This window comes from Notolepis coatsorum (assembly GCF_963971535.1).
Source record: "Notolepis coatsorum genome assembly, chromosome: 4".
Taxonomy (NCBI): domain Eukaryota; kingdom Metazoa; phylum Chordata; class Actinopteri; order Aulopiformes; family Paralepididae; genus Notolepis; species Notolepis coatsorum.
The window spans coordinates 114,931,868-114,955,253 of record NC_140168.1 but is presented as its reverse complement, the minus strand read 5'-3'; the positions used below and the strand labels follow the sequence as shown (position 1 = coordinate 114,955,253).

The 23,386-nt window shown below is 49.4% G+C and overlaps 1 protein-coding gene across 1 annotated transcript in view; it reads left to right on the top strand.

The window, feature by feature from the left end:
- The window catches only part of LOC311226659 (retinal guanylyl cyclase 2-like), a gene marked incomplete at both ends in the record, with an annotated part of 241,454 nt that overhangs the window by 92,275 nt on the left and 125,793 nt on the right, over positions 1-23,386 (top strand). Inside the window, 2 exons of the mRNA XM_084312075.1 lie at positions 374-550; positions 22,432-22,585. Of these exons, the coding sequence (XP_084168201.1) occupies positions 374-550; positions 22,432-22,585 (331 nt within the window). The remainder of the gene's footprint in view (positions 1-373; positions 551-22,431; positions 22,586-23,386) is intronic.

Sequence of the window (23,386 nt, the reverse complement as noted above, 5' to 3'; positions counted from 1 at the left end):
TCAGCCAGGTTAGTACCCGAATACTGACCAGACCACACAGAACCACTTCAGCCAGGTTAGTACCCGAATACTGACCAGACCACACAGAACCACTTCAGCCAGGTTAGTACCCGAATACTGACCAGACCACACAGAACCACTTCAGCCAGGTTAGTACCCGAATACTGACCAGACCACACAGAACCACTTCAGCCAGGTTAGTACCCGAATACTGACCAGACCACACAGAACCACTTCAGCCAGGATAGTACCCGAATACTGACTAGCGAACGAACACATTAACAAACGTTTCTGGATGTGTGTGAAATTATGTGCAAAAATAAATCAGCAGTGTTTTTCATGTAAATATGTAATGTGTTTATGTGTTTTTCAGGTGAGAGAGATGCGTCATGAGAACCTCAACCTCTACCTCGGCCTGTTCTTTGACTCTGGGATCTTCGCCATGGTAACAGAACATTGTCCGCGAGGCAGCCTGGCCGACCTGCTGGCAGACCGTGAGATGAGACTGGACTGGATGTTCAAATCCTCACTACTGACTGATTTAATAAAGGTAATACTACTACTCTACTACTACTGCTACTACTGCTACTACTACTACTACTACTACTACTACTACTACTACTACTACTACTACTACTACTACTACTACTACTACTACTACTGAAGTGGCTAATTCTTCATAGTTTCCAATTAGCCACTGGAGTTAGTTGCAGAGTTGGCCGACGCGCATTCATCATAAAGCACTCACAGAGAGGATGTAAGTAGATGTACATTTATTAAACATAAACTCCGGTTGACTTTTCTATACTAAATAAAATAATATCGAACAGGATCTTGACAAAGTAAACAATATAATTGGTCTGGCTTGATGCGGTCGAAAAACTATTGCACACCAAACGCCGCTGTCAAACATTTCATTCACTGATTTGAAGACTCCCAAAGGGGGGGGGGGTGCATCTATGAGTGAATCTATGCCACGCCCCCACAGTCATCAACAGATAAGTGTCCAGGTAATATCCATTTCAAGATTAATTTAAATCATACAGGTAAGTACAATTTCATATCAATTGTTAATATAATCCATAAATCAAAATATATATTTTTTTGTTACATGTTTCCCATCAAACTCAAATTGGGTCAATATGGCTCCAACAAGCCGGCCCCTAATTGGAGACGCTATAGCAAAAACAATTACAGTTATCAATAACATTAAATGGAGCCAGAGTGCACACGTAAAAATATAAACATGAAATATCAGAAAGCAATTCATTACATTAGTAATGTTCAATACAGTCATTATCTTTTATAATTTCATAATGTCCAAAATGTATCCCCCCCCAGTCCCAAAATCCATACCAGTCCATCTTCATCATGCCCCAACTTAACCACCACCCCACACCCAAAAAGTCCCAGTGGCATAAGTGTTCTTGATGGTATGACAACCACGATACGCCAGCCATTGGATAGAACAAAGTCCCATGGGAGTAGATGTGGTGTAAGATAGAACAGTTAATCTGTGTAAAGAAGTGCGAGAGGGTAGTGTGTGTGCAGTGGCATGGGCGAAGTGGGCAGGGGGCAGGGGAAATTTAACATTTTCAGCTCAATCATCCGCTTCCAGCTGCAAGCAGAGCTTATCGATGGGCCTTTGGACTGTGTTTGTCTTGGTTCGAACTAACACACTCCGAACATGTCCTTTAGAGTCTGGCAAGGTCTTGACCACACAGGCTAGGGGGCATGAATTTCTTGGTGCAGTTTCGTCTACTATGACGACTACATCATTGACATTGAAGTTCTTTCTTGTCTTGAACCACTTTTGTCTTTGTTGCATGAGTGATAAATATTCTTTGGTCCACCTTCTCCAGAATAGGTCTGCAAGGTATTGCACCTGTTTCCATCTCCTTCTGGCATAGAGTTCATCTTTACGAAAGAGTCCAGGTGGCAAGAGGGGTTTGGTTTTTAACTGTAGCAGGTGGTTTGGCGTTAAGGGCTTTAGATCATTTGGATCCGTTGATACAGTCGTGATGGGTCCATCGTTGAGGATGGATTCGACCTCATATAGAGCCGTCTGTAGCACATCGTCATCCATCGTTTGCTGCTTTAGGACTGAGAAGAGTACCTTTTTCACCAGCCTGATCAGTCTTTCCCACACTCCTCCAAAGTGGGCTCCGGAAGGCGGATTGAATAACCACCTGACTTGACTGGTCAGGAGTGCATCCGGAATTCTTTGGTGATCTAGCTGAATCAAAGCAGCTTCCAGTTCTTTCTGAGCACTCACAAAGTTGGTACCACGATCTGTTCGAATGGCTAGTACCGATCCTCTCCGACATAAAAATCGCTGTATGGCGTTGATGCAGGAGTCTGTGTCCAAAGTGCTCGCCACTTCCAGGTGAACTGCTCGACTCACGAGGCAAGTAAACATCACTGCCTGGTATGGAAACAGCACGGCACAGGACAAGAAGGCCCTACAGAGAGTGGTGCGCTCAGCCGAGCGTACCACGGGTATTGCACTACCACCCCTGCAGGTTCTATACAACAAGAGGTGCAAATCCAGAGCCTGCAGAACAATGAAAGACCCACACCACCCCAACAACAACCGATATGCCCTACTATGTTACTTGTTTATTGCACAATGTTGTTTTATTGGATTCTATTATATGTTGTTACTACTGTATTGCACATCATTGCGGGCAAGACCACCCGCATTTCATTGTATACTTGTATGCCGTAACAAATAAAACTCTTGACTTGACTTGACTTGAATATTACTCCCCATCGTTTCACATGTGCTCGACCTCTCTTAACTTCTGTGGGTCCGAAATAATCGATGCCCACGTGAGTGAAGGGTGGGAGATCCGGAGCAACACGATCCTCTGGCAAGTCAGCCATCTTTTGCTCTCCAACTCTTGCTTGTAAGCGTCTGCAAAATACACATGATTTTATGATCTTTCTTGCTGAAGAGTTTGCAGATGGTAGCCAGAATTTTTGACCGAGCCTGGAGAGCATGTGGTTTCGTCCAGAGTGCCCAACCTGCTGGTGGATATCCTGCAAGATCAATTTGGATACAAGAGAGTCTCTGGGCAGTATGATTGGGTTTTTCAAACTCACTGGCATAGCTGTTTTACTTAGCCGCCCTCCAATCCTTAGGATGCCTTCATCCATGATCGGATCCAGTTTGCGTATGGAGCTGTCCGCTTTGACTGGTTTGTCCTTTTTCAGAAGAGTGAGTTCTGAATCAAAGTAGCGCTGTTGTTCATAGCGGATGATTGACTTCTCTGCTTCATACAAGTCCTCCACAGATAAGCCTTGTTGCTCATCTTTAAGCTTGAAGGAGCGGGTCACACAAACCTTGGCTTTCTGACTTCGAAGCAGTACGAGTTTTTCAGCCACCAGCCCACAGCTCTTTGAAGTTTCTTCCATGAAGAGTAGTATTCAATTAGCTTGCTAGTAGTGCTGTTGTCCATGTTCAAGCAATTTACAGTGATGTCCTTTTTTACCTCTGGGTCACTTGGGGGGATGTGGCCAAGATCCTCAGGAAATTCAGGCCATTCCGCTTTCTCTTTTGACAGGAAGTCGGGGCCATACAACCATCTGGTAGAATTCAGAAATGATTCTATGTGAAATCCACGTGAGGCGTCGTCTGCCGGATTGTCCTTGGAACTTACATGTCTCCATTGATTTTTGTGAGACAGGTTGTGGATCACTGCAATACTATTTGCAACGTATGTGTGGAATCGTTTTGTTTGGTTGAAAATGTATTTCAGTACTGATGTACTGTCTGTCCAGAATGTAGAATTCTCCAGTTCCATATGTAGCTCCCTTTGTAACATTCTGTCTGCTTTCACAACAAGCGTTGCAGCTGCAAGCTCAAGCCTTGGAATGGTGATTTGTTTTAGTGGAGTTACTCTGGCTTTGCCAAATACAAAGGTAACATGGACATCTCCCATGTTATTTGTGAGTCTGAGGTAGCTTGCTGCCCCAATTCCTGACTCACTCGCGTCACAGAAGTGATGCAGCTCAGCAGTCCTTACAAGTCCAAAATGTTCAGGCTTTAAGCATCTGTCCACCTCGAATCTGCTGAGTTGATCTAGCTCTGTAATCCATCTTTGCCAGGGCTTTGATAGTTCCTCAGGAATGATGTCATCCCATCCACACTTTCCAAGCTTCTGTAGAATCTGCTTGGCTTTGAGGATAAGGGGAGAAAGGAAACCCAGAGGATCGTATATGGAACTGACTATGGAGAGAATAGTTCGTCTTGTAGGAGCTCTGTTTTTGACGGAAACCATGAAGTTGAAAGTGTCTCTGTGGATGTTCCATTGGATACCTAGTACCCTTTCCAGCGGTGGCTTTTCTCTATCCAAGTCAAGTTGTTGCACTAGCTTGGCTCTGTGACTTTCAGGAACTGTTGTCAGAACTTCCTGGCTGTTGCTCACCCATTTGGTTAGGGTAAAGCCCCCTAGGGTGCATGCTTACCTAAGGTCCTTTATTAGTTTGATTGCTTGCCTTGAGGAGTCCACAGACTTGAGGCAATCATCTACATAGAAGCCATGCTTGATTGTATCAAGTACCTCCATGCTGTATTTCTCTGAGTTGTCATTTCTGGTTTGCTGCAAGGCAAAGTTGGCGATACTTGGAGATGACACCACCCCAAAGAGATGAACACTCATGCAGTACACAGCGGCTTAGTAACATCTCCTTCTGGCCACCATAAGAATCTCAGGAAGTCTCTGTGCTCTTCATGTACTTGTACTTGGTAGTACATGGCTTCAATGTCTGCCATTATTGCAATTTGTTCCTTGCGGAACCTAAGCAGCACGCCTAGAAGCGGGTTAGCCAAATCTGGACCTTGGAGAAGTTCTGTATTGAGAGATCGACCTTTGTACGACGAGGAACAGTCAAAGACAACTCTGAGTTTTTTCTTCTGTTTGTGGTAAACCCCGTTGTAGCTAAGGGGCTACACAACCCGGACTGTATTAAAGATTGTTTAGATTAAACCACTACTAAAGAATATTAATAGCCAGACAGTATAGTTAGACAAAATGGCGGACACTCAATTGACGGCGCGGGGACAAGGATACCTGGTTTATAAGCATTTTAATAGTCATAGCAACATACATCTGAATTATCACGGTTCTCCTTTAATAATAGAATGTCAGGGTATCAAAGTCAGCGGTAATGAATAATTCCTAGGTTACGGATACTCGACCGGAGCTCTGCAGGGAGTGAGAAGAAACGAGGCGATTCTGGGAAAAGCAAGGGTAGCTGGAGACGATGGTTTCCCTCTGGAGCTCCAAGCTCCGGAGGACCTGTAGACCGGTCGGATAATCCTGTCGTCGCTGGAAGAAAAGGGGTCTCGTACGGAACCGGTCCTTGTAATCCTAGCGCCCGATGGCAGGGTTAATAGCTATTAATCCAAAGGCCCGTTGGCATAGATGGTAGCTAGCTAGCTTCGTTTGTACTGGAAGCTAACCCGCAGACGGTCTTCAATGAGTAGTTCGATCCAAACGCCGCTGGGTTTAACTATACGTTTCTCCACGTTACTTCGCTTACACAAGTCACTATACTGCACCAATAATGGCTCTACAATATTATAGTCGTATCTAAGTAGCCATTAGCTATCTGTAACGATACACTGCTTGTAGGTCTGTGTACAACTGTACCGGACGTATCACGCTCTCGCTCTGCTACTTCTCCTGTTCTGTTACTGCCGACTCGCGGCTGCTTGCACCATCTACAATATATATACTCAGACTGATCCCTATGGGGCTCAGCCGATTTACCTGTCCAGAATCAATGCGCCTGCTATGGGCAAGTCTGAACTTGTCTGAACATGTCTAGAACCATGTCTGGGGGGCTCGTCACTGGCGCCTCCAATGTCAAGGGTGGGACCCAATGAGGCGAGCGAAGAATACTATTATGCAAACAGATGGCGTAAAGATATATATCTTATATAAACAATATACAAGTTATACAAAATAATAAACGCAGACTTTCAGTGTTAATCTGGACCTTCAGAACAGCCGCCCCCTAATTAGTCCGCACCTAATTAGTAAATAAATGTGGGCACAGATTAATATTAAGGGTCAAGTCAACTTCTCCATAATGTGCTATGGGGAGTTGGAAATAATCTATAAGGTCAGTGGGTTATCGTCGTCGTCAGGGGGGTCAGGGAACGCCGGCAGCTCAATCAACTTGGCTACTGGTCTGTTATAAGTCCGCCCTTGGACGATGACTTCTGCCGCTCTGACCTTCCCCTCTGAACCAGTAATCACTCTGCTCACCCGGCCGGCTGGCCACGTAGCTCGGGGTAGTGACTGGTCTATTATCGTCACGACGGTTCCCACGGTCAGGTTATCCCTGTCTTTCACCCATTTCTGACGGGCTGGAAGGGAGGGTAGGTAGTGTAGGAGGAAGCGGGCCCAAGACTGGTCGGCCAGTACTTGGCTGTGTCTCCACATCCTCCGTCCGTTCATCCCATCCTGTCCGCACACCGTCTGAGAAAGGGCAGGGCCCGGCCGCCCAATCAAGAGGTAGTTTGGGGTGATGGGTTCTATGTCAGCTACGTCGCTTGGAGCGTAGCTGAGGGGCTTGGAGTTCAGAACTCCCTCTTCTTGAGCCCTCAGGTAGGCCACTGTTCCGTACGCCACTTCTGAGGCATCGCTGAAGACGTGCAGGTCTGTCTGACACTTCTCCAGTCGCACGGTAGGGGGGAAGTAACTCCGCGGGATGGCCACCCCGTGGAGTAAGACAAGTTCATCCTCCCACTCTCTCCATGTGGTAGCCAGGTGCTCAGGTATGGGGTCGTCCCAGCCCTGCTCGTTGTCCCACAGTTCTCTCACCAGCATCTTCGCCCGCCTCAAGAGTGGGGTTGCGTATCTGAACACTCCGTCGACCTCGACTCTCGTAGTCTTCTGATCTAGTAGAGCGATGGCATACTTGTCCTCTTTGGACCGAACCATCTTGCGTTCGGTCTTGAATGGCAGCGCGTCTAGTGTCCATAGCCTCTCAACGTGCTGTAGGAGAGTGTTGTCTGTGTCGCTCACCTTGGTGTAAAGGCAGCGTGTGGACGTTGGTTGGCTGGCAGGTCCGTAGAGGGGGCCCTGGAGCGTCCACCCCAGTCGGGTCTTAACCGCGGCTGGGCATCCTTTGGGTCCGATGTGGGCCGCCTTGGTTGGGACAATAAGGTCCGCGTGGTCGGAGCCAATAAGTAGGGTCGGTGAAGCTCCGCTGATGAGCGGTATGGGCAGTTGGCGTAGGTGGTTGTACTTCTCCATCAGCTGTGGGATGGGGTAATCGTAGCGTGACAAACCTATGTCGTAGCTCATGAGCGCCTTGCTGATACTGTACCGCTTCTCAGGCTGGTCGATCGCTGCAATGGTGAACGAGACGTTTTCACCTTTGATTGTCTTTAAGTCTCGACTAATGGTACGGATGGTCATCGTCTCCTCTGGGCCCCGCAGGTCCAACTGGGTCGCGGCGGAGGCGAGGAGGAGTGTCTTCTCCGACCCGTCGTCGAGGACGGCATAGGTGTCGAGTACCTTGTCCCCATGACTGAGGAGTACTCGTACTACCTTGAGGAGCACTCTGGGGCTCCCACTATTCGCGGGGTCGATGTGGAGCACCTCTGTTCCCGAGTTGCTTTGTAGAGCTAATCTTTGCTTGTGGGCCTCGCGCAGTGTTTCGCAGTAAGCGGCGTCCTGCGTGTTAGCCTTACCCCACTGATCCATTTCGGCGGGGGTCAGTTTCTTGTATGCGTCGCACCGTGACTGCCAGTGTCCGCTGCGGCAGTAAGTACACCAGGGGGGGGGGTAAATAATCTTCTGTAAAGGGGGGTAAATAATCTTCTGTTGTGACACCGACTCGGCCTGGTACATCACTGTGATGGGCCTACTTTGGTCTTCTGGTGGGCGCTTGTTGCTCTCGTGCAGTGCTTCGAGGTGGGCGCCGTCACACTTGCCACACTTCTTCTTAAGGCGGCATTCTGCTGCCATGTGGCCGCGCGCGCAGCGGAAGCAGCGGCGGTTATCTTTAATCCACTGACTTACTTCGGCGGTGGTCAGTCTCTTGAATGCGTCGCACTGTGACAGCCAGTGTTCACTGTCGCAGTATTGACAGGCAATCTTCCATTTTTCCTTGGCGGGGGGGTTGTGACTCGTCTGCCGTGACACCGCCTCGGCTTGGTGCATCACGGTGATGGGCCTGCTTTGGTCTTTAAACCTCCTCGGTCCCTCTTTAATGTTCGAGCCACCCCATGCGAAGGTGTCAATTCTTAGGCTGCTAACCTCCCTGGCTAGGAAGTCAGCAAGGTCCAGGAGTGACTGTTCTGGGCCATTCGGGTCACGGTAGTTTCTTTGCCGCCGAAAACGTTCTTGGCGGAATGGGGGGAGCTTCTCCAATATACGCTCCACGTTGGAGTTGGCGTACAACTCGTACATCCCCTTCTCTCGTTGGGACCCGAGCATCCCTACCAGGGATTGTACTTTGACGGATAGGTCGTCCAGGGCTCGGTTGTCTCTAGCCGGGGGGAGACGTTCAATCTCACGTATCTCCTGAATGACATAGTCCCATGTACGTCCGTAACGTGCGTCGAGGGCAACCAGGGCATCAGAATAGGGAGTTTGTGAATTGGAGTATGCCAGCGCTATGTTGTGCGCTCTAGTTACCTTGAGGTGCTTAAGGAGAATGGCATACTTGTATGACTCGTCCTGTACTCCGGACATAATTGTCTCTAGGCACATGCGCAGCTCGGTATACTGCGCTCGGTCTTCTCTTGTGAAGTCTGGGAATGTGGGTGTCCCAATGTAGTGCGCCATGGATGGCTGCGACACTGACGCACGTGGGGGGAGAGGCATCCGTGGCGAGTCTCCCTGTACGTTGGGTCGTTGGTTCGTGCTGGGCGGGAACCAGGGGCTGGGTTTCCAGGCACTATTGCTTGGTGCCGTCGGGTGTTCGAACTCCCCACTGGGACGTGTTGGGGGTTCATAACGCAGCGTGTCGGGACTGAGACCGGGGCTGCCCTGAGCCTCCTGGTCTGAGATGGGGTAGTGCGGGTGGGCTTTCTGTCCTCCCTCGTCCTCCGTCAGGCTTTGTAGTCGCTCGGCTAGCTGCTCGGCAACGTAAGCAGGTTCTTCCCTTAGGCGGGGTCCCGTGTAGCTTTGTCGGGGAGGGGAAGGTGCCCTCGACCCGTGTCAAGATGATCTCCGGGAGCTCCGGGTGGAAGAGTGGGGAGTCACCCTCTGGAACGCTTGCTCCATCATTTGTGCTTGTAGACGTTCTCGCTCCGCCTCGCGCTGTGCATTGGCTGCGTCACGCTGTGCATTTGCGCGGTCTCGCTCCATGTTTTCTTCAGCCTGGAGGCGCCTCTCTTCCAGTCTGATGGTCATCGTGGCGTCAGCCTGGAGGCGACTCTCTTCCAGTCTGAGATGTTCGCGTTCACTCTCTCGTTGCGCCTGGAGGCGGTCACGCTCACCCTGGAGGCGGTCTCTTTCCGCTCTGGAATGTTCACGCTCACTCTCTTGTTGCGCCTGCTTCCCTAAGGTCCTTTATTAGTTTGATTGCTTCAAGTTCAAGTTCAAGTTCAAGTTCTTTAATAGTTGTCATACAGAAGTACAGAATACTTTCATACAAAATGCTTCTTACTGTTACGCTCCAGAGACTGTGCTAGACAAGATAGTATCAAATAACATAATAACATAATATAGCATGAATTTAGAAGAAGAAAAATGAGGTCACAGTGTTCGGTATAGACATATGTACAATGTTCTGAGTTACCATATAATATACAATACACAATACTATGCAGTGTACTAATGTACAGTACTATCTAGTGCAAAGCAGAAATGGGATGAGGTACAATTTTAGGTACAATTTACAGTAAGGTGTACGAGTTGTAGTGCAATCCTTCATCCATAAATATAAAGTGTGGGGAGTGGGTGCTACAGTGTGTTTGTTTAAAGTGGGTGTGTGCTATAAAGTGTGTGGAGTGGGTGCTACAGTGTATTTGTTTAAAGTGAGTGTGTGCGTGTGGATGTGTGTGCTATGTGCGTTTGGTGGTTGTTGTTGTGTAGTGTTCATTCATTGTTCGTTTAGCAGCCTGATGGCCTGGGGATAGAAGCTTCTTCTGAGTCTTTCTGTGCTCGCCTTGAGACTCCGGTATCGCTTGCCTGACCGCAGCAGTTCAAAGAGGCAGTTGTTCGGGTGACTGGAGTCTTTAATGATTCTCTTAGCCTTGCCCCTGCAACGCTTGTAGTAAATGTTCTGGAGGGTGGGGAGCCCCCCTCCAATTGTGCGTTCGGCTGAACGTGTCACTCTTTGTAGTCTGCTTCGGTCTTGTGCAGTGCTATTCCCAAACCAGGAGGTGATGTTGCCGGTCAAGATGCTCTCTATTGTACATGAGTAGAAGTTCTTAAGGATCTTCTGGCTGACTTGGAACTTCCTTAGGCGCCTGAGGAAGTAGAGGCGTTGTCGTGCCTTCTTCACAACACTGTCAATGTGTGTGGTCCATGTCAAGTCCTCGGATATGTAGGCTCCGAGGTACTTAAAGCTGTTGACTCTCTCAACCGGTGCCCCGTCGATGCTGAGGGGGCTGTAGTCCTTGACCCCCGACCTCCTGAAGTCCACAATCATCTCCTTTGTTTTGCTGACGTTCAGGGAGAGGCTGTTTTCCTGGCACCATCCCGCCAGGACCTTGACCTCTTCCAGGTAGGCCCTCTCGTCGTTGGCAGAGATCAGGCCCACCACCACTGTGTCGTCAGCAAATTTGATGATTGTATTGCTACTCCGCTGAGCCACACAGTCGTGTGTGTACAGGGAGTAGAGGAGGGGACTCAGAACACAGCCCTGGGGGGCCCCTATGTTGAGGGTGATGGATGAGGAGGTGCAGTTGCCTGCTCTCACCACCTGGGGTCTGCCAGTCAGGAAGTCCAAGACCCACTGGCAGAGGTCATAGCCCAAGCCCAGGTCCCTGAGCTTGGCTATGAGTATGGAGGGGACTATGGTATTGAATGCCGAGCTGTAGTCGATGAATAGCATTCTCACATAGTTCCCCTGCCTCTTGTCCATGTGTGATGCTGCTGTGTGCAGCACATGGGCTATGGCGTCCTCCGTGGACCTGTTGGGGCGGTATGCAAATTGCAGGGGGTCCATGTTGATGGGGAGGGAGGAGCAGATGTAGCCCTTTACTAGCTTCTCAAAGCACTTCATGGCTATGGAGGTGAGAGCTACAGGGCGGTAGTCGTTGAGGCAAGCAGGCTTGGATTTTTTGGGTACAGGGATAATAGTGGACTTCTTCAGGCAGGTGGGGATGACAGCCTGTTCTAAGGACAGGTTAAATATGTCAGTGAATACTGGGGCCAGTTGGTCGGCACAGACTTTTAGGACGCGGCCGGGGATGCCGTCCGGACCTGCTGCCTTCCTGATATTCACTTTTATAAAGGTCCGCCTCACCTCATGCTCTGTTACCCTGAACACTGCGCCTCCATCAGCAGCCGACCCCCCCCCCCCCCATTGCCGAGGCTTGTGAGCTGGTGTTGTTATTACCAGCATCAAACCTCGCATAGAAGGTATTGAGGTCATTTGCTAAGGAGATGTCACTGTTCAGTTTGAGGGAGGCGCCTTTGTAGTCTGTCATCGTTTTGAGCCCCTGCCACATAGCTCTAGAGTCAGCTTGTTCAAACTGGAGTTCAATTTTATCCCTGTAGCGCCGTTTGGCCTCTGACACTGTCCTCCTTACGTTGTATTGCGCCACCTTGTGGTCATTCATGTTGCCTGCCACTAGGCCGTCGTTGTATGCTTTGGTGCGCTCTCTCAGAGCTTCACGGACGGATTTGTCTACCCAGGGTTTTTGATTTGGGTAAACTTTCATTTTGGTAGTGGGGATTGTTTCTTTCACCCTAGTACAAACATAGTCCAGCACTGTTTCCGTGTAGACATTAATGTTATCTGTGTCGCGGAACACATTCCAGTCTGTGTAGTGAAACACTGACCGGATCGTCTCCTCTGACGTCAAATCCCATTTCTGCACCTCATGCGAGACTACAGGAGTACTTTTAATTCTCTGTTTGTACTTTGGTGAAAGAAAGATGGACGCGTGATCTGATTTACCAAAGCCACTATCAGAATGAGCCTTGTAGCCACCTTTAAATTGCGTGTAACAGTGATCTAGGATGTTACCGCCTCTGGTGTTGCAAGTCACATGCTGATAGAAGTCAGGCAATACCTTTCTCAGATTGGCGCTATTGAAATCTCCCAGCACTAAAATGGCGGCGTTAACATTCGCCACTTGTATTCTATTTACCTCGTCGTGGAGTCTGGAGAGCGCAACCTTGTTGCTGGCTTGCGGTGGAATATACACTCCGATCAGGACGATCGCCGTTAACTCCCTCGGGAGGAAGAAAGGACGACACTTGATGGTTATATATTCCAGTTCTGGGGAGCAGTGGTTGGATAATTCCTTCACGTTAGTTGGATCGCTCCAATTTTTGTTAAACATGAAGGCAATACCTCCTCCACGTTGTTTACCGGACTCTGATGTCCGATCCTTGCGATGGATAAAGAAGTGATCTGCTGGTTGAATTGCGTGGTCTGGAACCTCCGGTGTGAGCCATGTTTCGGTGAAGCAGAGGACGTTGCAGTCCCTAACGTCTCTTTGATATTGAATCCTTGCTCGGATGTCATCCAGTTTATTGTCAATTGATTGTACATTGGCTAGCAATATACTGGGCAGTGGTGTACGGTGGCGTCTGGATCTCAGCCTGTTACGGATCCCAGCCCTCTTTCCTCGTCGTCTGGGTCCTCTTTTCCTGGGATCTAGGAACAAAGGATCTGGTCCTAATCTCCGGAGAATTTCTTCAGGCCATTGATGCGGTTCGGAAAGCTGGTCCAGTGAGTAATCCAGTTGGTAAGTTTCCCGTAATCCAATGTCTATGAGTGACTGACGGTCATATACGTTAAATGCACCAACAGTTGGTACGAACAAAACTCTAAAAACTATAAATATTAACAAAAGTAAACACAGTGTCGACGGAGCGAACAGAAAGGCAGCCGGTCGGAGCAGCGCCATCTCCAGTTTGCCTTGAGGAGTCCACAGACTTGAGGCAATCATCTACATAGAAGCCATGCTTGATTGTATCAAGTACCTCCATGCTGTATTTCTCTGAGTTGTCATTTCTGGTTTGCTGCAAGGCAAAGTTGGCGATACTTGGAGATGACACCACCCCAAAGAGATGAACACTCATGCAGTACACTTCCAGCGGCTTAGTAACATCTCCTTCTGGCCACCATAAGAATATCAGGAAGTCTCTGTGCTCTTCATGTACTTGTACTTGGTAGTACATGGCTTCAATGTCTGCCATTATTGCAATTTGTTCCTTGCGGAACCTAAGCAGCACGCCTAGAAGCGGGTTAGCCAAATCTGGACCTTGGAGAAGTTCTGTATTGAGAGATCGGCCTTTGTACGACGAGGAACAGTCAAAGACAACTCTGAGTTTTTTCTTCTGTTTGTGGTAAACCCCGTTGTAGCTAAGGGGCTACACAACCCGGACTGTATTAAAGATTGTTTAGATTAAACCACTACTAAAGAATATTAATAGCCAGACAGTATAGTTAGACAAAATGGCGGACACTCAATTGACGGCGCGGGGACAAGGATACCTGGTTTATAAGCATTTTAATAGTCATAGCAACATACATCTGAATTATCACGGTTCTCCTTTAATAATAGAATGTCAGGGTATCAAAGTCAGCGGTAATGAATAATTCCTAGGTTACGGATACTCGACCGGAGCTCTGCAGGGAGTGAGAAGAAACGAGGCGATTCTGGGAAAAGCAAGGGTAGCTGGAGACGATGGTTTCCCTCTGGAGCTCCAAGCTCCGGAGGACCTGTAGACCGGTCGGATAATCCTGTTGTCGCTGGAAGAAAAGGGGTCTCGTACGGAACCGGTCCTTGTAATCCTAGCGCCCGATGGCAGGGTTAATAGCTATTAATCCAAAGGCCCGTTGGCATAGATGGTAGCTAGCTAGCTTCGTTTGTACTGGAAGCTAACCCGCAGACGGTCTTCAATGAGTAGTTAGATCCAAACGCCGCTGGGTTTAACTATACGTTTCTCCATGTTACTTCGCTTACACAAGTCACTATACTGCGCCAATAATGGCTCTACAATATTATAGTCGTATCTAAGTAGCCATTAGCTATCTGTAACGATACACTGCTTGTAGGTCTGTGTACAACTGTACCGGACGTATCACGCTCTCGCTCTGCTACTTCTCCTGTTCTGTTACTGCCGACTCGCGGCTGCTTGCACCATCTACAATATATATACTCAGACTGATCCCTATGGGGCTCAGCCGATTTACCTGTCCAGAATCAATGCGCCTGCTATGGGCAAGTCTGAACTTGTCTGAACATGTCTAGAACCATGTCTGGGGGGCTCGTCACTGGCGCCTCCAATGTCAAGGGTGGGACCCAATGAGGCGAGCGAAGAATACTATTATGCAAACAGATGGCGTAAAGATATATATCTTATATATATAAACAATATACAAGTTATACAAAATAATAAACGCAGACTTTCAGTGTTAATCTGGACCTTCAGAACAGCCGCCCCCTAATTAGTCTGCACCTAATTAGTAAATAAATGTGGGCACAGATTAATATTAAGGGTCAAGTCAACTTCTCCATAATGTGCTATGGGGAGTTGGAAATAATCTATAAGGTCAGTGGGTTATCGTCGTCGTCAGGGGGGTCAGGGAACGCCGGCAGCTCAATCAACTTGGCTACTGGTCTGTTATAAGTCCGCCCTTGGACGATGACTTCTGCCGCTCTGACCTTCCCCTCTGAACCAGTAATCACTCTGCTCACCCGGCCGGCTGGCCACGTAGCTCGGGGTAGTGACTGGTCTATTATCGTCACGACGGTTCCCACGGTCAGGTTATCCCTGTCTTTCACCCATTTCTGACGGGCTGGAAGGGAGGGTAGGTAGTGTAGGAGGAAGCGGGCCCAAGACTGGTCGGCCAGTACTTGGCTGTGTCTCCACATCCTCCGTCCGTTCATCCCGTCCTGTCCGCACACCGTCTGAGAAAGGGCAGGGCCCGGCCGCCCAATCAAGAGGTAGTTTGGGGTGATGGGTTCTATGTCAGCTACGTCGCTTGGAGCGTAGCTGAGGGGCTTGGAGTTCAGAACTCCCTCTTCTTGAGCCCTCAGGTAGGCCACTGTTCCGTACGCCACTTCTGAGGCATCGCTGAAGACGTGCAGGTCTGTCTGACACTTCTCCAGTCGCACGGTAGGGGGGAAGTAACTCCGCGGGATGGCCACCCCGCGGAGTAAGACAAGTTCATCCTCCCACTCTCTCCATGTGGTAGCCAGGTGCTCAGGTATGGGGTCGTCCCAGCCCTGCTCGTTGTCCCACAGTTCTCTCAACAGCATCTTCGCCCGCCTCAAGAGTGGGGTTGCGTATCTGAACACTCCGTCGACCTCGACTCTCGTAGTCTTCTGATCTAGTAGAGCGATGGCATACTTGTCCTCTTTGGACCGAACCATCTTGCGTTCGGTCTTGAATGGCAGCGCGTCTAGTGTCCATAGCCTCTCAACGTGCTGTAGGAGAGTGTTGTCTGTGTCGCTCACCTTGGTGTAAAGGCAGCGTGTGGACGTTGGTTGGCTGGCAGGTCCGTAGAGGGGGCCCTGGAGCGTCCACCCCAGTCGGGTCTTAACCGCGGCTGGGCATGCTTTGGGTCCGATGTGGGCCGCCTTGGTTGGGACAATAAGGTCCGCGTGGTCGGAGCCAATAAGTAGGGTCGGTGTAGCTCCGCTGATGAGCGGTATGGGCAGTTGGCGTAGGTGGTCGTACTTCTCCATCAGCTGTGGGATGGGGTAATCGTAGCATGACAAACCTATGTCGTAGCTCATGAGCGCCTTGCTGATACTGTACCGCTTCTCAGGCTGGTCGATCGCTGCAATGGTGAACGAGACGTTTTCACCTTTGATTGTCTTTAAGTCTCGACTAATGGTACGGATGGTCATCGTCTCCTCTGGGCCCCGCAGGTCCAACTGGGTCGCGGCGGAGGCGAGGAGGAGTGTCTTCTCCGACCCGTCGTCGAGGACGGCGTAGGAGAACTCGTACTACCTTGAGGAGCACTCTGGGGCTCCCACTATTCGCGGGGTCGATGTGGAGCACTTCTGTTCCCGAGTTGCTTTGTAGAGCTAATCTTCGCTTGTGGGCCTCGCGCAGTGTTTCGCAGTAAGCGGCGTCCTGCGTGTTAGCCTTACCCCACTGATCCATTTCGGCGGGGGTCAGTTTCTTGTATGCGTCGCACCGTGACTGCCAGTGTCCGCTGCGGCAGTAAGTACACCAGGGGGGGGGTAAATAATCTTCTGTAAAGGGGGGTAAATAATCTTCTGTTGTGACACCGACTCGGCCTGGTACATCACTGTGATGGGCCTACTTTGGTCTTCTGGGGAGCGCTTGTTGCTCTCGTGCAGTGCTTCGAGGTGGGCGCCGTCACACTTGCCACACTTCTTCTTAAGGCGGCATTCTGCTGCCATGTGGCCGCGCGCGCAGCGGAAGCAGCGGCGGTTATCTTTAATCCACTGACTTACTTCGGCGGTGGTCAGTCTCTTGAATGCGTCGCACTGTGACAGCCAGTGTTCACTGTCGCAGTATTGACAGGCAATCTTCCATTTTTCCTTGGCGGGGGGGTTGTGACTCGTCTGCCGTGACACCGCCTCGGCTTGGTGCATCACGGTGATGGGCCTGCTTTGGTCTTTAAACCTCCTCGGTCCCTCTTTAATGTTCGAGCCACCCCATGCGAAGGTGTCAATTCTTAGGCTGCTAACCTCCCTGGCTAGGAAGTCAGCAAGGTCCAGGAGTGACTGTTCTGGGCCATTCGGGTCACGGTAGTTTCTTTGCCGCCGAAAACGTTCTTGGCGGAATGGGGGGAGCTTCTCCAATATACGCTCCACGTTGGAGTTGGCGTACAACTCGTACATCCCCTTCTCTCGTTGGGACCCGAGCATCCCTACCAGGGATTGTACTTTGATGGATAGGTCGTCCAGGGCTCAGTTGTCTCTAGCCGGGGGGAGACGTTCAATCTCACGTATCTCCTGAATGACATAGTCCCATGTACGTCCGTAACGTGCGTCGAGGGCAACCAGGGCATCAGAATAGGGAGTTTGTGAATTGGAGTATGCCAGCGCTATGTTGTGCGCTCTAGTTACCTTGAGGTGCTTAAGGAGAATGGCATACTTGTATGACTCGTCCTGTACTCCGGACATAATTGTCTCTAGGCACATGCGCAGCTCGGTATACTGCGCTCGGTCTTCTCTTGTGAAGTCTGGGAATGTGGGTGTCCCAATGTAGTGCGCCATGGATGGCTGCGACACTGACGCACGTGGGGGGAGAGGCATCCGTGGCGAGTCTCCCTGTACGTTGGGTCGTTGGGTCGTGCTGGGCGGGAACCAGGGGCTGGGTTTCCAGGCACTATTTCTTGGTGCCGTCGGGTGTTCGAACTCCCCACTGGGACGTGTTGGGGGTTCATAACGCAGCGTGTCGGGACTGAGACCGGGGCTGCGCTGAGCCTCCTGGTCTGAGATGGGGTAGTGCGGGTGGGCTTTCTGTCCTCCCTCGTCCTCCGTCAGGCTTTGTAGTCGCTCGGCTAGCTGCTCGGCAACGTAAGCAGGTTCTTCCCTTAGGCGGGGTCCCGTGTAGCTTTGTCGGGGAGGGGAAGGTGCCCTCGACCCGTGTCGTGATGATCTCCGGGAGCTCCGGGTGGAAGAGTGGGGAGTCACCCTCTGGAACGCTTGCTCCATCATTTGTGCTTGTAGACGGTCTCGCTCCGCCTCGCGCTGTGCATTGGCTGCGTCACGCTGTGCATTTGCACGGTCTCGCTCCATGTTTTCTTCAGCCTGGAGGCGCCTCTCTTCCAGTCTGATGGTCATCGTGGCGTCAGCCTGGAGGTGACTCTCTTCCAGTCTGAGATGTTCGCGTTCACTCTCTCGTTGCGCCTGGAGGCGTTCACGCTCACCCTGGAGGCGGTCTCTTTCCGCTCTGGAATGTTCACGCTCACTCTCTTGTTGCGCCTGGAGGCGGTCACGCTCACCCTGGAGGCGGTCTCTTTCCGCTGAAGCGGTTAGCGTGGCGATCAGGACTTGCGCTAGCCTCTGGTCGGCCCCGCTTGGGGATGACGCTGATGATGGTGATTTGGAGTTGGCAGGGCTTGGCGGTGACCTGGTCTCCTTACGCGCTCCGAGGTCCATCTCGGGGGCGCTGTACTTTGTCTTCTCCCGCGCTCCGAGGTCAATCTCGGGGGCGCGGTGCTCTTTACTCTGGTGCGCTCCGAGGTCCATCTCGGGGGCGCATTCTTTACCCTCTTGCGCTCCGAGGTCCATCTCGGGGGCGCGTTCTTTACCTTCTTGCGCTCCGAGGTCCCTCTCGGGGGCGCGGTGTTCTATGGGCATAGTCAAGTCATGTCCCGCTTGTCCCCCCCGTGAGCTAAGTCAGTTTCACTTAAACTAGCTTGGGTCTCTACCGGTGGGGTTGACAGGTCGATAAGGTTGGGCATACTTAAGCTACTAATGTTATCCTTGCTTAACGTCCTCGTAGATAAGCTAGGAGGTAGATCTACAGCGTAGTTCTCCAAGTGGGGAGGGGGCTGACGCTGGCGCCTAGGGCGCTCTAATGGGGGAGAGCCGATTGGAGAGTGTCCGCCGCTGGCCATATTATTACTAATATGATTATTATTACTGATACCCTCCGGCTCGAAGGACCAATTGTAGCTAAGGGGCTACACAACCCGGACTGTATTAAAGATTGTTTAGATTAAACCACTACTAAAGAATATTAATAGCCAGACAGTATAGTTAGACAAAATGGCGGACACTCAATTGACGGCGCGGGGACAAGGATACCTGGTTTATAAGCATTTTAATAGTCATAGTCAATACATCTGAATTATCACGGTTCTCCTTTAATAATAGAATGTCAGGGTATCAAAGTCAGCGGTAATGAATAATTCCTAGGTTACGGATACTCGACCGGAGCTCTGCAGGGAGTGAGAAGAAACGAGGCGATACTGGGAAAAGCAAGGGTAGCTGGAGACGATGGTTTCCCTCTGGAGCTCCAAGCTCCGGAGGACCTGTAGACCGGTCGGATAATCCTGTAGTCGCTGGAAGAAAAGGGGTCTCGTACGGAACCGGTCCTTGTAATCCTAGCGCCCGATGGCAGGGTTAATAGCTATTAATCCAAAGGCCCATTGGCATAGATGGTAGCTAGCTAGCTTCGTTTGTACTGGAAGCTAACCCGCAGACGGTCTTCAATGAGTAGTTAGATCCAAACGCCGCTGGGTTTAACTATACGTTTCTTCACGTTACTTCGCTTACACAAGTCACTATACTGCGCCAATAATGGCTCTACAATATTATAGTCGTATCTAAGTAGCCATTAGCTATCTGTAACGATACACTGCTTGTAGGTCTGTGTACAACTGTACCGGACGTATCACGCTCTCGCTCTGCTACTTCTCCTGTTCTGTTACTGCCGACTCGCGGCTGCTTGCACCATCTACAATATATATACTCAGACTGATCCCTATGGGGCTCAGCCGATTTACCTGTCCAGAATCAATGCGCCTGCTATGGGCAAGTCTGAACTTGTCTGAACATGTCTAGAACCATGTCTGGGGGGCTCGTCACTCGCGCCTCCAATGTCAAGGGTGGGACCCAATGAGGCGAGCGAAGAATACTATTATGCAAACAGATGGCGTAAAGATATATATCTTATATATATAAACAATATACAAGTTATACAAAATAATAAACGCAGACTTTCAGTGTTAATCTGGACCTTCAGAACACCCGTGATGAGGTATATACCACACATGGCCGTCGTGCCTTTGGAGCTGCTCTTGAGGCACCTTTTCTGCATGCTCTTTAGCCAGTACTTTCTCCATAAAGGCCTTGTACTCTGCAGCATAAGCAGAATCTCTTTTGAACCTTTTGGCTAGGTTCACTGTGCGTTGCGCTGCCATTTGATAGTTGTCAGGCAGGACAACATCTTTGTCTCGAAAAGGCAAAGGTAAGTTGTAGTGACCGTTTTTTAAAACAACTGAACTTGTTGCCAGGTCCATGAACCTCCTGTCCTCACATGACATCTCCCTTTTTTCTTCATGCTCCTTTTCAGGGAAGTCCTGGTTGTACTGCTTGATCAGCATATCCTTCAGATCTTCCATTGAGGTGCGATTAACTGACACTGACTTCGTTCCAGATTCCTCCATAGCAGAACAAGAGTTGAGCGGGCCATTGACCACCCATCCTAGCTGCTATTTATTATTTGCCAGGGTTCCATGGCTTTCGGAACGTCCATTCCTATTAGGATTTCAATGTCAGCCTCGATCTAATTTAAATGGATTCCACTGAGATAAGGCCAATTCTTCAGATCAGACTGGGTGGAATCTTTGCTTGGGTGTATACTTTAGGCAAGTCAATCCATGCATCACCCTCTAAATTGCCTACCTCAAGTCCTTTGAGCTCATAGCTCTTGACAGGTCTTTCCTGTCCCATTGTTCGTAGAAGAATTTGGGTTCTGTGTCCTTTGGCCTTCAGCTGATTCATGAGGTTTTCGGTGCAAAATGTAACCGAGCTTCCTGGGTCAAGAAAAGCATAGGTTAAAAGTCTTGTTGCCTTTAGCGACTTTTACCTGAACCGGCACAATTGCTAGTGCACATTCCTGCCAGCCCCTGTTCCTTGATCTGCTGAGACTAATGCACTGTTGATTCTTGTTCCATTAGAATCTGTGGGAATCAGGTGTTGTGCAGTTTCCTGCTTTGAGCCTTTGCCATCGACATGCAGCAATGTTGGATGTATTCTCTGACATATCTGACAATCTAGTTTCCTTTTGCACTCTTTGCTCATGTGACCTTTCTTTGGTCCAGGCAAGTCTAGCGGTTCACCCGAGCCCATTGGAATGTGTCCATAGCCCCTCGATGCATGTGTTGTGCCAGATTATGTCGGGGACCCGATGGACATCAATACTGGAAATCGCGATCAGACAATTGGAATATTCTTTTTGGAATAACTCCGATCAAAGGTAAGGACTATCTGACGTCAATTCCACCTTGATCCTACAATGATTTCATATCGATCCAGCCGATCAACGTATGTAGTACTCAAAACGAATGCCTTTGCTGACAATCAGAGCATCAGAAAACGACCCCCCCCCCCTTTGATGCATTCATGATGAAACATAATACCTATTATATACCTTAGATTTGGAAACAGTAGTGTGTCCAGGCAAAATTCACATATCGCTCCATAACACAGTTCCCAGGAATTAGCCAGGATCACTCTGAAACTATACAATAATCACGACGGGATAACACGCAAACGTATGCATGAACAAATGTATTATTTTTTACATGTTGAACGAGGGATAGTTACTGTCAAATAGCTATAACATAGAATATAGATATAGCCCTGCAAACACCGCGACGCACAGTGAAAATGCCTATATTTTAAAGCGCGGCGCATTTACTACAGGATGAGGATAATAGCTGGCAGAGAAAGAGTTAATGCATCCGGACAAAAATGTACTGGAGTCGTCGTCGTCTCAGGAGGATGTTTATTTGCATAAACCAAGGTTCTCGTACAGAATAAAACAAATTGAAATGCTTTAGAGGTATAAGAAACTAAAGTTACATCTCTCTCTGTCTAAGTGCTATCTCTCCTAGCTTCCCGCTAGTGGCCTATCTCCTCGTGGCTTCCCCCTCCGCCTCCAGCCTCAGAAGAGGATGGAGCTCTCTGCTCGATGTGGTCCGTCTCAGAAGAGGATGGAGCTCTGCTTGATGTGGTCTCAGAAGAGGATGGAGCTCTGCTTGATGGTCCGTCTCAGAAGAGGATGGAGCTCTGCTTGATGTGGTCTCAGAAGAGGATGGAGCTCTGCTTGATGTGGTCTCAGAAGAGGATGGAGCTCTGCTTGATGTGGTCTCAGAAGAGGATGGAGCTCTCTGCTCGATGTCCGTGTCGCTATCCAGAACTCTTCTGCTCTGCCGTCTCCTCTTCTACCACTGTCTACTTGATAGATTCGTTATCTCGCCTTCTACCACTGTCTACTTGATAGATTCGTTATCTCGCCTTCTACCACTGTCTACTTGATAGATTCGTTATCTCGCCTTCTACCACTGTCTACTTGATAGATTCGTTATCTCGCCTTCTACCACTGTCTACTTGATAGATTCGTTATCTAGCCTTCTACCACTGTCTACTTGATAGATTCGTTATCTCGCCTTCATTACCTAGGCAACGGCTCGCTCTCTCATTTGGGTGAAAACCACCCAAATCCTTGAGTAGTAATGTAGTAACTAATGTACCTAGTAGTAATAATGTAGTAACTAATGCAACTACCGGTAAGTAGTAGTACTAACTCTAAAGCATTTAACCTGTGTTTACAGGGGATGAAGTATCTTCACATGCGAGGTCTGAGCCACGGGCGTCTGAAGTCGAGGAACTGTCTGGTCGACGGACGCTTCGTTCTCAAGATCGCCGACTATGGCCTTCCCTTGATCCTCCAGTCTGAGAACATCAGCCTCCCCGAGGATCCACAGGGTGGGAGGACTAGAACCATTTAGAACCCTGGAGAACCCAAGAACCATTTAGAACCCTGGAGAACCCCAGCACCATGGAGAACCCTGGAGAACCCTAGAACTATTTAGAACCACAGAGAACCCTATAACTATTTATAACCCTAGAACCATTTAGAACCCTGGAGAAGCCCAGCACCATGGAGAACCCTATAACTATTTAGAACCACAGAGAACCCTATAACTATTTAGAACCCTGGAGAACCCTAGAACTATTTAGAACCATGGAGAACCCTAAAACTATTTAGAACCCTGGATACCCCTAGAACCATGGAGAACCCTAGAACTATTTAGAACCCTGGAGAACCCTAGAACTATTTAGAACCACAGATAACCCTATAACTATTTAGAACCCTGGAGAACCCTAGAACTATTTAGAACCATCGAACTATTTAGAACCCTGGAGAACCCTTGAACCATTTAGAACCACAGAGAACCCTAGAATAATTTAGAACCCTGGAGAACCCCAGAACCATGAATAACCCCAGAGAACCCCAGAACCATGAAGAACCCCGGAGAACCCCAGAACCCTGGAGAACCATCAAACTATTTAGAACCCTCAACCCTTTAGAACCCTGGAGAACCTTATAATTGTATCCTGTCACTGATATACAGTATATTATGACAGACACGAGAGCTGACTGATCAGCTGGCTGACTGGCTGGCTTACTCACTCACTCACTCACTCACTCACTCACTCACTCACTCACTCACTCACTCACTCACTCACACAGCCACTCACTCACTCACTCACACAGTCACTCAC